General features: G+C 38.9%; 1 protein-coding gene across 1 annotated transcript; it reads right to left on the minus strand.

Moving 5' to 3' along the window:
• Positions 1 to 5,883: 5,883 nt before the first annotated feature.
• LOC118836607 (olfactory receptor 51H1-like) lies at positions 5,884 to 14,303 on the minus strand. Its single transcript, XM_036743849.1, has 2 exons — positions 14,281 to 14,303; positions 5,884 to 6,829 (listed from the first exon to the last, which is right to left on the minus strand). Exons 1-2 carry the CDS (start codon positions 14,301 to 14,303, stop codon positions 5,884 to 5,886), a joined length of 969 nt encoding a protein of 322 aa, XP_036599744.1.
• Between the last annotated feature and the right edge of the window lie 1,839 nt (positions 14,304 to 16,142).

The raw sequence follows: 16,142 nt of genomic DNA on the forward strand, positions 1-16,142 counted from the left end.
TGGATGCTTGGTATTAGAGAAAGTTAAGTGATAATCCCCAAGTAGAATGTTCAAGGGAGGGCAGGGAAGGCAATAAGCAAGTATATCATGCTGACTATGTGCTAGGCACTGTGCTAAGTGCTTTACAAATATTATATCAGATGATCCTCACAGCATCCCTGAAAAGTAGTGCTGTTATGATATCCATTTTACAGCTGAAAAAAAAAACTTATGACTTGCCCAGTGTCACACAGCTAGTAAAGGTCTGAGACCAGATTTCAACTCAAGTCTTTGTGATTCCAGGCCAAGTATTCTATTCACACTGCCATCTACTTGTCCCTAGCTATTTCTCGTAAATAGTACTGAAACAATTGGATTGTCTTGACCACTTAAAAATGGGTACAAAGATTGCTATCAGAATTTAGGATGCATTATAGTCACCCTGATATCATAGAATTTGCATATCATTTCATGTTATAGAGATCTTACACATATATGCTTCTATGTGATTTCTATAGATTTGTAGATTCTTACAGTCGAAAGAATTGTTATCTCTTTATCTAGGTCAACTAATGCTCAAAGTATAAATTCTGTCAAGATTGTCCCTGAAAAAGATAATCCAGGTGGTACATGAAGAACATCAGTTGCCTTGTGAAGCAGACAGAATAAGAATTATTATTCCAATTTTACAAATGAACAAATTGAGAAAGTGAGAAGTAAAATGACTCATACTTCTACTAAGTAGAAGAGTTGGAATTTACATAAAAACATTTTGACTCTATATCCAGTGTACATATATATCATATTGAAATGCCACAATAAACTGATTTTTCTATTGAAGACAGCATATATTTGTGCATAGATGTGTATGTATATATACATAATGTATGAATTTATATAAGAATGTATATCTACGTTCATACACATGTATGTGTATGATGTATAATGTATCTGTACGTATAAATGTATACGAATATGTACACATATACAATATACATGTTCATATATGTGTATACTAAGTTGGAGGTGAATATAATGAGTAACTTGTATATTCTTTGGTGAATTAATAAACTATGAATTATTTGAATTATTAATGATGCAGGGAAATGCTTACTCAATTTGGAGTTAAAAGACCTTTGTTTGAATCCTAGCTTTACTTCTTATATCTTATATAACCTTGGGCAAGTTGCTTGAACCCTACATTCCTGTGTCTATAAAATAAAAAGCATTTAACTAGATGATCTCCAAAAGGCTTCCTCTGAATCCCATGGACCAATGATCTAACTTGTGAACTTCTTGCTGTAAATTATAATTAGACATGGGATCAATAAGTATTCCCTCTTGTTGCTGGTAGATGTACTCTATTGTTGGGTCCTTGGACCTCTTTTTTAGAAGAGGAGAAGTGAAATCAGTTAAAGAGTTAAAAAATACTCTTCTTCAGAGAAGGATAAAAGTGTTTTATTCTTAGGTATTTAGATTAAAAACTCCTGCAATCAAAGAAGAAGAAGATGTGGGCATTGGAGAAATCTTGTAGTTGTTGGTGAAAACGTACTTTTTTTCTTTACCTCTGGTCAGTTGCTTCTTTTGAAGCTCTGGGCATGGTGATAAAAGCCAAGTTTCATTCATTCACTAGGCTCAGTCAAGATGAAGAATCAGTAATCATTTTCTTCTGTAAGAGCTAATAACTGCCACCTGACTATTCTTCACCCAATCATGTTTCATGCTTTCCTATCTCCATGTTCTTGTTCATGTCAGTCCTTCTAGTAAGAATGTCGACTCATTTTTACAGGGTGATATTCTACTCATTCTTTAAGACCCAGTTCAAAGACCACCTATGATATGAAATATGATATGAAAACTTTTTTTTTAATTTCCCCAAATTAAAGGTATGTGTTTTACTCTGTAGACCTCACTCAGATAACATTTTGTTTGAACTCATTTTATGTGATTACTTTGTCTTGTGTTTGTGATACAGTGTTCTGACAGACAGTAAACTCCATAAATACAGAAATGGCATCATAAACTTTAGTTTATACTCGATAGTAGGCACGTATGAAATGCATATTCAATGGCATTAAATTTTATCCAAGAGGAAACAATTTTTCAAATGGTATAAATCTATTGAGGATTTGTTTGGGAATGACATGTAATAATTGCATTCTGTATAATTTAAATGTTTAATGTTTACATCCTGTATAATATAAATGTTTGCTACATCTTTTGATGTTCAAATTAACTTTTTAAAATGAATTCTTGATCCATGATTCAAGAAGTACATGGAAGCCAAAATAAGCTAATAGAATCATAGCCTATTGAATAGGTGAATGAAGGAATGGATGAGTGAGTGGTTGAATAAAAAGCAAAATGTTAAGAAAACTTCCTTGGTGTAATGGGGACAGGAATAAAGATATAGTCCCTAGTATGTGCCAGACACTATGCTAAACCTTTACAATATTATTTCATTTCATCCTCACAGCAGCTCTGTGATATAGATGTCCTTATTATCCCCATTTTACCATTGAGGAAATGGAAGCAAATAGAGGTTTAAGTGAATTACCCAGGGGGACACAGATGATGTCTAAGGATGGATTTGAATTCAGGTCTTCTTGACTGTAGGCCTCAATGCTCTATCCATGGTTCCAAAGCTGAGTAGAGAGCTGGTTCAAAAATCAGAAAGAGGTGGATTTAGGTTATCTCCCTCAGTGCTCCAGGGAACATTCTGGGGCTATATTGTGCTGAGAAGATGTAAATATGCATTAGTAAAAAAGTTTTCTTATCTAGGATATCTGATTAAGTATAAAGATCAAAACTGGATAGACCTTGTTCTACCTCCCACAACAAGGCAGAACTAGGAACAAAGTATGAAAGTGTGAAAATAACAGGAAGGAAGGTGGCAATTTACATATAAAGTAAAACATCATAACTATTATAGTTGTCCCAAAGTGAAATGGCATGCTTTAAGAGGTAGTGGATTCCCAATCACTGGAGCTGTGCAAGTAGAAACTAGATGATCCCTTGATAAGAATTGGCCAGGATTTGTTAACTAATTGGGTATGGGGCTAAGAAAGAGAGAAGAGTCAAAGATAATTTTGAGTCCAAAGCCTCATTGGTTGCAAGGATAGTAGTATTATGAAAAAAAGAGGGGGTGAGAGTTGGGGATAAACTAGGTTTTTAGGGTTTGGGAGTACATAAGGGATTTGGTATGATTCTTATGCCCTAAAAAGATAAGTAGGCATCAGCTGGCAAATGTTTAACAACGTTCTCTCCAAAAAAAATCTCTACACACTTTTAAGTTTAAAATTTTGCCCATTATTTTCTTAAGTCTAGACAATAGATAAAACAATATATCAAGCTATGGTGTTTATAGTGTCCTAATTTCCAAGGTGTAAGAACTTACACTGAAAATTTAAAAATTAGCTTTTGAGAGTCAATTTGAGGTGGCTCCAACATACTCTTGAAAAATGAAGGTGAAATTGTAGGCAGCAATGGAGATATGGGGCTAAAGTGTTTAAGGGACTTTTGATGTGGATTGTCAGCATCATAAGTGTTCTAAAAATCTGGAGTAGGAACAAAGTAAGTAGATGGCTGGAGCTACCCAATATTGAAGGTTAGCAGGGTGGGAATAGCAGTTGGCTGAGGGGGAGAAGGATTCAAGGATTGAATTGAAATATCTGAGGATAAGGTAAGGACTAGGCACAAAGGAAAAGGAGCCCAAATGGGGTACTCCACAAAACCTTCAAAAACTCATCCTGCTGGTATGGATGTTGTATTTTCTTATGTCTGTAGGTTCTATCCCCTAGGTTAGGAACACAAACTTTTTGAGACAACTTTTCATTTTTGTCTTTGCATCTTTAGCACCTAAGATGATTCCTAACATAAAATATGACCTTAATAACATCTTGTTAAATAAAATTGATTTATTACTTTCATGCCCTGAAGTTCTATAGCATTATTTGACTATACAATAGTATTCATAGAAGCAGTCTATACTAAAACCATAGAAATCACTATATGCTGTGTTGTACTCCTTTCTGTTTGTAGCTTTTCTTCTTAATTAGGCTATTATGGGGGAGGCAGGTGGAAGGATCTCAACCCTAGTTGCTTTTTGGGCTACATTTTCTCTGAGATCCTTTCCAGCTCTGAGATTCTATGATTGAACAGATTCTTAAGGTTCTGTTATTCAAATAAACCTGGGGGCATAGTAGAAATTCACTACATACCAGTAATGAAAAAAGGTTTATATTTTTAATTTTTAAAGTTGACTTTTATATGCATCAGCTGTCATTTATGGGTTTCTTCTTAAGGAAGCGGTAATCTGAAATAGGTAGAGAAGATGCCCTGTCTAGAGTTAATGAGACCCATTACAAAAAGCTTAGCCATAGGCCTCAACAATAAAGATCTTGAGTTTCTGCTGCTTTCTCCTCCTATGTGGAAAGAAAACATAAATTCATTCTGTTCATGCCCTCTTCCACCAAGCATATACATTTCCGATACACACACACACACACACACACACACACGCACACACAGACACACGCACAGACACACACATACGCACACTGTAAGCATAGGCAAGGTGAATTTTAGTTATTATTTCTCGGAGTTTAATTTCCCAGGATCCATGGCCATAACAATCTCTTGTTCCCAGGTACCTTGCCTTGTCAATCATGGATGTCTTACTCCTTTGAACTCTGTCCCAGTTCGCAAATGTAACAAATCCAGGCTTCTGCACTTGATGGCACTGAACCAATCAGGTGCTGAATCATGTAGGCTTTGGCACTTTTTACTCTGAGCCTATCAGTTGAAAGTGTATATATTTTGTAGCTTTTTATTTTGCCTTGGGCTCACTCACAAGATTGCCTCTTTGCCTGAGACCTTTTGATTTCCAGGACACGACTCTGGGTGGCCATTGCTAAGGGGCTTTTTGGCTACCGTGAACCCAGATGTTGGTGTTTGGCTGGTCTTGTGATGTATAGGGGGAACCCATGAGGGGAATCTTTAGGGTTGAATGTGCTAGCTGGGATTTTGTGTGTGTCTAGACTGCCCCCATCAAGGCTTGTGGGGAATCTGTGTTTGTTTCAACTGGCCCCCATTGAGGCTTGAGGGGATTTACATGATGCACAAGTTGTGCCTGTCTTGATTGACCCCATTGAGATGTAGGAGGAGTTGCTCCCTGCTTGTTGCTGGCCCCTGCAAAAAGGGTGATTAGGGAATGCTGTAGGAGTTGGTGCTCAGCAATCCTTGTAAGAAAACTAGATAAAATCAAATAAGATTATTAACCCCTCTGAAGCTGTCTTTCCTTTATAAAGCAGATTAAGAGTGAACCTGTGCTAGCAGTCATTCTGTGTGCTAGTACCATTAACGTTATACACACACATATTTCCAAGATCTCTCTCTCTCTCTCTCTCTCTCTCTCTCTCTCTCTCTCTCTCTCTCTCCCACACACACACACACACACACACACACAGAAAATATCTGTACTGCACTATTTCCTCACTTCCCTCTCTTATAAATTCTTGTTTCCTTCAAAGATCAATTCAAGTGCCAATTTATATATAAGACTTTTTCCCAATCCAGCTAATACCTTGAGCCTAATTCCAACAATTACTTTGAATTTATTTTGTATAATTTGATGCATATATGTTGCCTCCCCCATTATAGAATGTAAGCTTATTGAGGGCAAGGAATGTTTTATTTTTCATTTTACTTCCTAACGTAGTACTTTATTACAGACAGAAAGCAATAGTAAGTGGTTTTTGATTGATTATTGATTGCCTCCATTCTCATTAGAAATCATCCAATAAGATATGTAAGAAAAATAATAAAAAACTTTATTCTTGACAGTCATAATTGTCATTTATAGGAGTGGAGATCTCTTCTTCCTTATTCTTAGCATGGATGGTCCTAAACCTGCACGGTGATCTTTGTCTGGGTAAATATTTGGATAATCTTCCTTCGGATCTCCTTGGTCTTCACAGTATAGACTATGGGGTTTAGCACAGGGGGAACAAGGAGGTAGGCATTGGCCATGAGGGCATGAGCCAGAGGGGATAGATGCTTCCCAAAACGATGAATAACAGAAACACCTATGAGTGGCACATAGAATATGAGCACAGCACAGATATGAGAAACACAAGTATTAAGTGCTTTTAGCCTACCTTCTCCAGATGCAATGGACAATACTTTGCACAGGATAAATGCATAGGAAAGGAGGATAGAGAGTGAATCTGAACCTTTAGTGAAAATAACAGCAATAAGGCCATAAAGGCTATTAACACGGGTGCTGGCACAGGCAAGGCGCATGACATCCTGGTGGAGACAAAAGGAATGGGACAGGACATTGGAATGATAGAAGGGGAGCCGCTTGATGAGAAAGGGCACAGGAAATACCACGCAGACAGCCCGTGTAAGGATGGCTGCTCCTATTCTACAGACTACACCACTGGTAAGAATGATGCCATACCTCAATGGGTTCCATATGGCTACAACTCGGTCAAAGGCCATGGCCACCAACACTCCAGACTCAATGGCTGAGAAAGTGTGAATGAAGTACATCTGGACCAGGCAAGCATCAAAGGCAATGACTTTATAATCAAACCAGAAGATTCCTAGCATGGAGGGCAAAGTGCAGAGGGCTAAACCCAGGTCTGCCAGTGCCAACATGCACAGGAAGTAGTACATGGGGATATGCAGGGATGATTCAGATTTGATGGTAGAGATGATGATACCATTGCCAAAGATAGCAATAACGTAGATGAAACCCAGTGGGAATGCCATCCAATAATACTCTTTCTCTAGTCCAGGGATTCCTGCCAGGACAAAGTGGAGGTGCTGGAAGAAGGAATGATTGGTGGCTGTTACAGGCAGGGTCAGTAAAGAGGAAGCTCTTGGAACATAGTCAGCAGCAAACTCCTGAAAAATGGTGCAGAAACAAAGGCATGGGTAGGACAGCTCTGGTCATGTGTTAAGGTGTCAGTGTTGTTCTGGGCACTGTAACCCATAGCCAAGAATATTGATGTCCAGGGTCCAGATCCAGCTGGCAGAGGGAAGGGCACTTTTACCTCAAACAACTGAAAGCAGTGAGTGTGCATATGACTTTTGAATACCAGACCATTGAGTGGAGGTTTGGGGAGTTCAGGTCGTGATCACTGTCAGTCATCCTCACCATAAAGTGCACAAACCCAGTAGATTTTGTTGAGTAATTGTAGACATAGGATCCATTGGCCTTCAGGGTGGGAGTGGAGGTGGGGAAAAGTGGAGAAGAGAGAGAAGGGGAGAGAAAGGAGAAAAGTGGGTTTCCCTGAGAGTGAATCAAATTGATCAGATTTCATAGCATGAAGCCTTTATTGATACCCCCCATCTGCTAGAGCTTTCTCCCTAAATTACCTTATAACTGTTACACATACTTACACACATACATACACACACAAACATATATATGTGTATATATATATATATATACACATATATACATACATATACACACATCATGTGTAAGTGCTTATAGGGGTATGTTTGGAGGGTGTGGGTGTGATTGTGTGGGGGTGAGTATGGGTGGGTGGGCATGACTGTGTGCAAGCTCTTTCATGCAATAGTCTTGAGGATAAGGAAATCTTAGTTTTTACTTTGCATCCAGTGGCCAACACAGTGCCTGGCTTTCATCAACTCTTTAATTGTCATAGTAATGAAAAATTTCTTAGATTATAAGTATCATCTTCCCATGTTGGAATATAAACAGCTTAATCTTATTGACTCCTTTATGATTTCTGTTTTCTGTTTACCTTTTTATAAAAGCTTCTCTTGAGTCTTGTAGCTAAAAGCCAAATTTTCTATTCAGTTCTAGTCTTTTCATCAGAAGTGCTTGAAAGTTCTTTATTTAATTAAATATCTGTTTTTCTCCCTTAAGGATTATACTCAGTATTGAACAGTGGATAGAGACCTGTCTCTGGAGTAATGGGAGTTCAGTTCAAAACTCCTCTCTGAAATCAATTATCTGTGTGACCATTGAAGGGTACTTAATGTTCTTGTTCATCAATTTCTTCTTTGGTAGTAGTAGTAGGTCTCCAAATCTGAAATGAAGGCTTAGAAATGATAAGATGCAGTGCTCAACCCAAGGTCTCTGGGGGAATAATCTAGTGATTATATGGAGATTGAGCATCAGAGACTATTGATCTCAAAAAAGCCTCATCAAATGAATGAAATTCCTTGTTTTACAGTTTCTGGGGATGTTCTGGGTCCATATTTAATGCATCAGGGTGTCCTTACCAAGCCCTAGCTTTTTGTAGCAACAGAAAAATCACTGACAACATTGCCCTTGAGCCCTCTTACAACAGTTGGGTGGCTGCCATCTGGTCCTTAACTTTGTATTTAATTTGTCTACTCAAGGGTTAAAACAGACTAGTCTTCGATGAAAATAAGAACTAACACCTCTGGCCTGATGGTTTTGAGGGAGTCTTGGGAAACAGAAATACCCCTATTTTCATCAGTAAAGAAAAGAACCTGTCTGGTATGTCATTCTATCTGATATTCTTAAGCTTGACTTTTCATCTGAATAACCCCCATTCCCATATCCCTCAAATAAAATCCCAAGAACTGATTTATCTTATGAGGGATTTATGCAGCATTTACTTACTGTGTTTAGAGGTTACTTCATGGCATCCATTGGCTATTTGGCCAATTACTTTTAGTATGGGTCTATCTGGTTGCGAATCTCACAGAAAATACGAAATGGATGCCACTAGTGTTAGTAGAGGGAGTGCCTACTCTGAGGAAATCAGGGACCTTTAAAAGTATCTAAATGGTTGGCTGGTTCTACTTTATGGACTGGCTAGTTCTCTCTTCAGTGATTCTCCCTGTTTTCAGCAAGATGCTCTAGTCCTGCCCAAGTCTCTCAACTATTCCACTCCTTTTCATTTAGTATCAGTATGTGGTTCTTCTTCCCTTTCTAGTAAGGGTTTATTGACACCCTCCAATTAATTTAAGAACTAAGAATTTAAAAAAAAACTATTCCTTTTAATTACAGTTTTTCTGTAAAGAAGACAAAATTGCTATGTGAGCAAAGCAGGGTGTGAAACAAGGGGAGGGGAAGAGAAAGAAATGGGGAAAGAAGTGAAGGGAAGAAAAGGAAGGGAAAGAAAGTGAAATGTAAAAGAGGGAAAAAGGAAGACAAAGGGTAAGAGAAAAGGGAGAGAGAAAGGACAAAAAAGAAAATCCTCAGCTAGAATATAGATCTCTCCTCTCCCCACCACCACACCCTGAGGAAGACATGGTTCATGCAGAAGACTTTTCCCAAGCACTAGGACCCCTAACAATGTTTGCTACTCTGTAAAGAAAAATAAATATACATTGTAAGTGGGAAGTGATTTCAAATGGAAGGTACCAACAGTGAGGATCAGGTAAGAGAAAAAGGAAATGAAGCAGGAGATAAAGTTCAAAGGGGCTCTTTTCATCACTGACAAAATAGCTATACTTGAAAAAATAGGGAAGATTCCCTATATTCCCAAGAAAAGACATCTTATTGTACCCTAGAAATCTAGAAATGCCTATCTGCATATTATTTTTACATATAACAATAAGCATTTTTGAGTAGTACCTCTTTTAAAGAAGAATTGGAACACCTTTTACTTCATTAGGGCCTTACAATAACTCCATGAGCAGGTGGACAGGGATTCTTAAACATTTTTCTGAGCCTCAGAGAAGCCAAGGGACTTGTTTAAATTCACACAGTGTGTTGAGTAGTGAGCTGAGGAGAGCTGGAACTAAAACCTAAATCTCTTTCCCTGGATTTCTTCCATCCCTCCCCATAGTCACCCTCAAATTAAAAAGCCCACTTACATGTCATTAATAGCAGGAATATGAAAGCAAACCACTTACATGGCATGGTTTACACTGAAAACTTATATTCCTGGAGAAGGACTATCACTTCTATGCATGAGAAAAATGTAGGATCTGGGGCAGCAAGGCACAATTCCATTTCTTTTTCTTCACTTCCTCTCAATTCACTTTAATTCAACAAATATTTATTGCATGTCTCCTAGGTGCCAAGACTTTGTGCTCACTCTTATTGCAATGTTAAATTTCCAGCAAGATAATATTTTGGGGGGCAGGGTGACAAAGCACCATGTATGCAGACAAGTAAACACAAACCAAATATAAAATACATTTACTTTTTGAAGGCAAGGGTTAATAGCCAGGAATCAGGAAAAGATTCTAGTAGAACATGGAACATGAGCTAAACCTTGAAGGGTACTAGCTGAAATTATGTAGGATATTATTCTAAGTCTGGGCAACAGCCTGGGAAAAAGTATAGAGGTAGGAGATATAATATTATGTATGGAGAACATCAAGTAAAGAGTTTGGCTCCAACAAAGCAGAGCAGGATGAGCTTGTGAAATGCTCATAGATATAGGCTAGAATCCTGGAACTGGGGGAGAGCTTATAGGTCATCTCATCTTACCCTTTCATTTTAGAGGTGAAAAATAAGATACCAGTGAAGTGACTTGCCCCTCATCAAACAGTGGGTACATCCCACCCTTTGTTGTTATGATATAGTCACTTACATAACACGATTTCAGGAATATCAGGCAGGTCTGTCATTAAATTCTTTTACCATCTGAAATTTGTTTAAGAGTTGTCATTTTACACTCAGATGAGGTTTAAATTGCAACTTTCCCTCTGGCTCAGTGACACAGACAGTGAGGTGTGTGATTAAGTGATATCTGAGAGATTTTTGTTGATTTAGCTTTGCCCTGAGAAAGGGGCAGAATGTACAATGGCAGAGAAGGACTTAAGATGACACAGTTTATGATATGAAACAGAGTGAATACAGAGCCTGAGAATCCAGCAGCATATTCTTCTTATAAATGTACCTAAACACATTTAACTCTTCCATGAAAAGTGGAGACTCACCTTAATTCCTAGACTTGCCATTCTTCTTGCTGGGGGTGAGGTGGTAGCTACCTTGAATGTGGCAGGAGAAAAGAGAAGGTGTACTTGGTGTCCAGTCAAGGCTACATAAATCTCTAGAAGAGAATATCGTTTTTCTGAAAAATAAATTTAGACGATGGGTGAGAAGAAACCCATGGCATTAAATTTCTTGGCAGAGTGACAAAAGGGAGAATGAGATGGCATGCACCACCAATGCATTAAATAGCACTGCCCTCTAAGCCAACCTTGGCCCCAACTATGCCTGTGACTCACCTGGTTTCCCAAATTAGAACTGGATTCCAGCTTGGAGGGTCTAGCTGAAAAAATGCTTGGCCCTCTGGGGAGGCCCACTCTGGCAGCAAAGGCTGTAAGGTTGGAGCTTTTATTTTATTGGCAATCTTGGCCTTCCCCAGGGAATTGTATTATCCTTCCAGGATCTAAAGAGGCCTGATGCCTCTAGGGATGTCCCAAATGAGCTCCTTCAACCTTGGGGATCCAGACAGGATAAGTCTAGGAGGACAGTTGAAACTCTGAGAATATGTCATTTCAGTCAAATGCTGGACTAGATTCCTCTGGAGTTGCTTTCACCTCTAACCACAGTTTGCTAGAAAGTAACTTTAAGTTCTTGTAGGGAGTTGGCGTAGTAGGTAGGATGCTGGACCAGGAGATAGGATGCTGGACCTAGTAGATAGAATGCTGGAGTCAGGAAGGCCTGAGTTAAAATCCAGCCTCAGACAATTCCAAATGACTCATGATGAGAAATGCTACTACCTACAGAGAGAAAACTAAGGAAGTCTCAGCACAGATTGAAGCATATTTTTTCACTTTATTTTATTTACTTACCCCCACCCCCAACATGGCTAATGTGGACAAATGTTTAGCATGAATTCATATGCATAATGATAATTATATTTCTTGCTTTCTCTATGAGTGGGGGAAGGGTGGAGGAAAAGAAAAAAAAATTGAATAAAAAGAGTTAAAAATTTTAAAACATTCTAGATTTAGGCACTTAGTCACTTAGGACCCTGGACAAGTCCCTTGATCTCTGCCTGCATCAGTTTTCTTACTTGTAAAATAAGGATAATAGCATCTACCTCACAGAGGTGTTGTGAGGATCAAATGAATAAATATTTGTAATCCATTTAGCACAGTGCCTGGCAAATTTTAGGGGCCTAATGAGTCTTATTTCTTTCCTGCTTCCCTCCCTTCCTATTTTTGGGGTTCTTTGCCAGGCAAAGACTCTGTACTTATAATAGTGGAGTCCTGTTTAGTTTGGAGTATCTACTTGAAAAGGGATTTCCTGGAGGGGCAGCCAAAATGGAAGATGGAAAGCAGGGACTTGCTTAAGCTCTCCCCCAGGTCCCTCCAAACACCTATAAAAATGGCTCTGAACAAATTCTAGAGCTACAGAATCCGTGGAATAGCAAAGGGAAGCAGGGCTCCAGCCCAGGACAACTTGAATGGTCACTGGGAAGGGTCTATTGCATGGAGCTGGGAGCGGAGCAGAGCAGAGCCCAGTGTGGGCCGTACCAGGACCAACCAGGCCAGGAGCCGGGCAGAACAGGCCCTAGTGCCCAGAATCAGTTAGCTGTGGCTGTTACCAGACTTCTCAACCCACAAACGCCAAAGACAACAGAGCAGGCTAGTGGGAAAAGCTTCTGGGACAGAGTGAAAGGAGTTCACTGTCGGCCACCGCCCTGGGGGCAGTGGAAGTGGTGCAGCTCTGAGGCTGCTTCCAGAGCTACAGATGGAGTTGCTTCTGGCCCCAGGCACACCTGGTGGGAGGAATTAAGTGGCAGATTAGAGCAGGAGTGCAAAGCCTACTTTGTCCTTCCTAGATCTGAGTCGAAATTCTGGTTGGTGGTTCTTGGGGGAGAAGGAATGCTGGCGTGGCAGAGCTTGTTGTGAAGAAGTAGCTCTGAAAACAGCAGCACAGCCCCTCAAGCTTGGGACAAAGTACTCTCTACTGTACAAGGAGTCATACTTTTGCAAAAATCTCAAGGGTCAAGTAGTTCACTGGGAACATGAACAGGCAATGAAAATGGTCTCAGATACAGACTCAGACTTTGGAATCTTTATTTGGTGACAAAGAAGACCAAAACATGAAGCAAGAAGAAGTCAACAAAGTCAAAGAGCCTACATCAAAAGCCTCCAAGAAAAATATGAATTTGTCTCAGGCCATGGAAGAGCTCAAAAAGGATTTGGAAAAGCAAGTAAGAGAAGTAGAGGAAAAATTGGGAAGAGAAATGAGAGTGATGCAAGAAAACCATGAAAAACAAGTCAATGACTTGCTAAAGGAGACCCAAAAAATACTGAAGAAAATAACACCCTAAAAATAGACTAACTCAAATGGCAAAAGAGCTCCAAAAAACCAATGAGGAGAAGAATGCCTTGAAAGGCGGAATTAGCCAAATGGAAAAGGAGTTCCAAAAGACCACTGAAGAAAATACTACCTCAAAATTTATATTGAAGCAAGTGGACACTAGTAACTTTATGAGAAATCAAGATATTATAAAACAGAACCAAAGGAATGAAAGAATGGAAGACAATGTGAAATATCTCATTGGAAAAAACCACTGACCTAGAAAATAGATCCAGGAGAGATAATTTTAAAAATTATTGGACTATCTGAAAGCCATGATAAACAAAGAGCCTAGATATCATCTTTCAAGGATTTATCAAGGAGAACTGTCCTGATATTCTAGATCCAGAGGGTAAAATAGAAATTGAAAGAATCCACCCAGGGGCAGCTAGGTGGCGCAGTCAGTAGAGCACCGGCCCTGGAGTCAGGAGGACCTGGGTTCAAATCCGGCCTCAGACACTTGACACATGTACTAGCTGTGTGACCTTGGGCAAGTCACTTAACCCCAATTGCCCTGCCAAAAAGCAAAAAAAAGAAAGAATCCACCGATCACCTCCTACAAAAGATCCCAAAAAGAAAACTACTAGGAATATTGTCACCAAATTCCAGAGCTCCCAGATCAGGGAAAAAGATTGCAAGCAGCCAGAAAGAAACAATTTGAGTATTGTGGAAACACAATCAGGATAACACAAGATCTAGCAGCTTCTACATTAAGGGATCAAAGGGCTTGGAATATGATATTCTGGAGGTCAATGCAGCTAGGATTAAAAGCAAGAATCACCTACCCAGCAAAAGTGAGTATCATGCTCCAAGGCAAAATATGGATTTTCAATAAACTAGAGGATTTTCAAGCTTTCTCAGTGAAAAGACCAGAGCTGAATAGAAAACTTGACTTTGAAACACAAGAATCAAGAGAAGCATGAAAAGGTAACCAAGAAAAAGTAATCGTAAGGGCCTTAGTAAAGTTGAATTGTTTTGTTTACATTCCTACATGGAAAAATGATGTGTGTAATTCATGAGACCTCAGTATTAGCATAGCTGAAGGGAATATACATATATACACATACATATATATGTATATGTATATGTGTGTGTGCGTGTGTGTCTGTGTGTGTATAGACAGAGGGCACAGGGTGAATTGAACATGAAGGGATGAAATCTAAAAAAAAAATAAAATCACATTAAGCAATGAGAGAGGAGTATGTTGGGAGAGGGAGAAAGGGAGAGATAGAATGGGGTAAATTGTCTCACATAAAAGTGGCAAGAAAAAGCAGGTCTGTTGGAAAGGAAGAGGGGGCAGGTGAGGGGGAATGAAGAAATCTCGCTCTCATCGTATTGACTTGAGGAGGGAATAGCATACCACTCAATTGGGGATCTTACCCCACAGGAAAAAAGGAGGAAGGGAATAAAAAATGGGGGACAATAGAAGGGAGGTCAGATAGGGGGAGGAGGTAATCAAAAGCAAACACTTTCAAAAAGGGACAGGGTCAAGGGAGAAAACTGAATAAAAGGGGACAGGATAGGAGGGAGCAAAATATAGTTAGTCTTTCACAACACGAGTATTGTGGAAGGGTCTTGCCTAATGATGCACATGTGACCTATGTTGAATTGCTTACCTTCTTAGGGAGGGTGGGTGCGGAGGGAAGAGGGGAGAGAATTTGGAACTCTAAGTTTGGACTAGATGCTTCTGAAGTTACTTTTAGCTCTAAGTCTATGATCCTATTGACCTTAGTTCCTTCCTTCAGACCTTTCCTTATCCCTAGCAATCAGTCTTTCTAGTTGATGGTTTCCATCTTCATTTGTACCTCTCTGATATACATATTAGATATTACTTGGTCTTTTTTTTTTGTATATATTATACCCTCTTCTTAGACTAGGTTTCATGAGAGTAGGGAATTATTTGCCAGGAATTTTGTTAAGTGTTACCAACACAGTCTCCTGCTGATTACATTGTAAAGTGTCTATTTATAAGTTGTTCTATGACTAAATAATGTACTTGTTTGAGATGAATAAAGCCCAAGTTCAAGTCCTAAGTCTGCCACAAACTAGTTATGGGACTTTGTAGGAGTTACTTTGACTCTTTTGGCCCCATTTTGTTCATTTTTAATGTAAATAAAACTGAATCAGATGATTTTGAAGGTTCTTTTAATCTCTGACATTCTATGCTGGACAAACAAGTGAACAAACTGTTGAATTTGTGATTTCATCATTGTAATTTCATCAATTTGAAGCAATGTATATGACATGCATATATTCTCATGCTGTTTGACTTTTATTCATTGTTTCCTATCAGTTCTCTGCAGATAATAGTATCTGGTGTGCTAGATTTTGCTCTCTTATTCTTTTTCACATTTCATGGGTAACAGCAAACCACTCAGTTTTTTATCTGTTATTCCTCACTCTTATTAAATGACCAGCCCAATATCTTTTTCTATTCATACATTTCCTCAATAATATTCCTTCACTGAATATCCATCTCCTTGCCTGAAAAATTATGCTCAATCTTGTTGAGTATTTAGTCCTTGGATGTAGTCTAAGCTCCTTTGCCTTACAGAATAGCATATTCCAATCCTTCTGATCTTTTAATGCAGGAGCTGCAAGGTCCTGTGTGATCCTGACTATAGTTTCTGATATTTGCATTGTTTCCTTCTGACTGCTTGCAGAATTTTCTCCTTGATCTGATAATTCTGGAAGTTAGCTACAATATTCCTCAGAATTTTCAATTTGGGATTTATTTGAAGAGGTGATTGATGAATTCCTTCTATGACTATTTTGCCCTCTGGTTCTAAGACCTGATTTCTTGAAAGATACTCTCAAGGGTCTTTTTTATCATGGCTTTCCAGTAGACCAGTAATTTTTAGATTAACTCTCCTGG

Source organism: Trichosurus vulpecula, chromosome 2 (assembly GCF_011100635.1).
Source record: "Trichosurus vulpecula isolate mTriVul1 chromosome 2, mTriVul1.pri, whole genome shotgun sequence".
NCBI classification, from domain to species: domain Eukaryota; kingdom Metazoa; phylum Chordata; class Mammalia; order Diprotodontia; family Phalangeridae; genus Trichosurus; species Trichosurus vulpecula.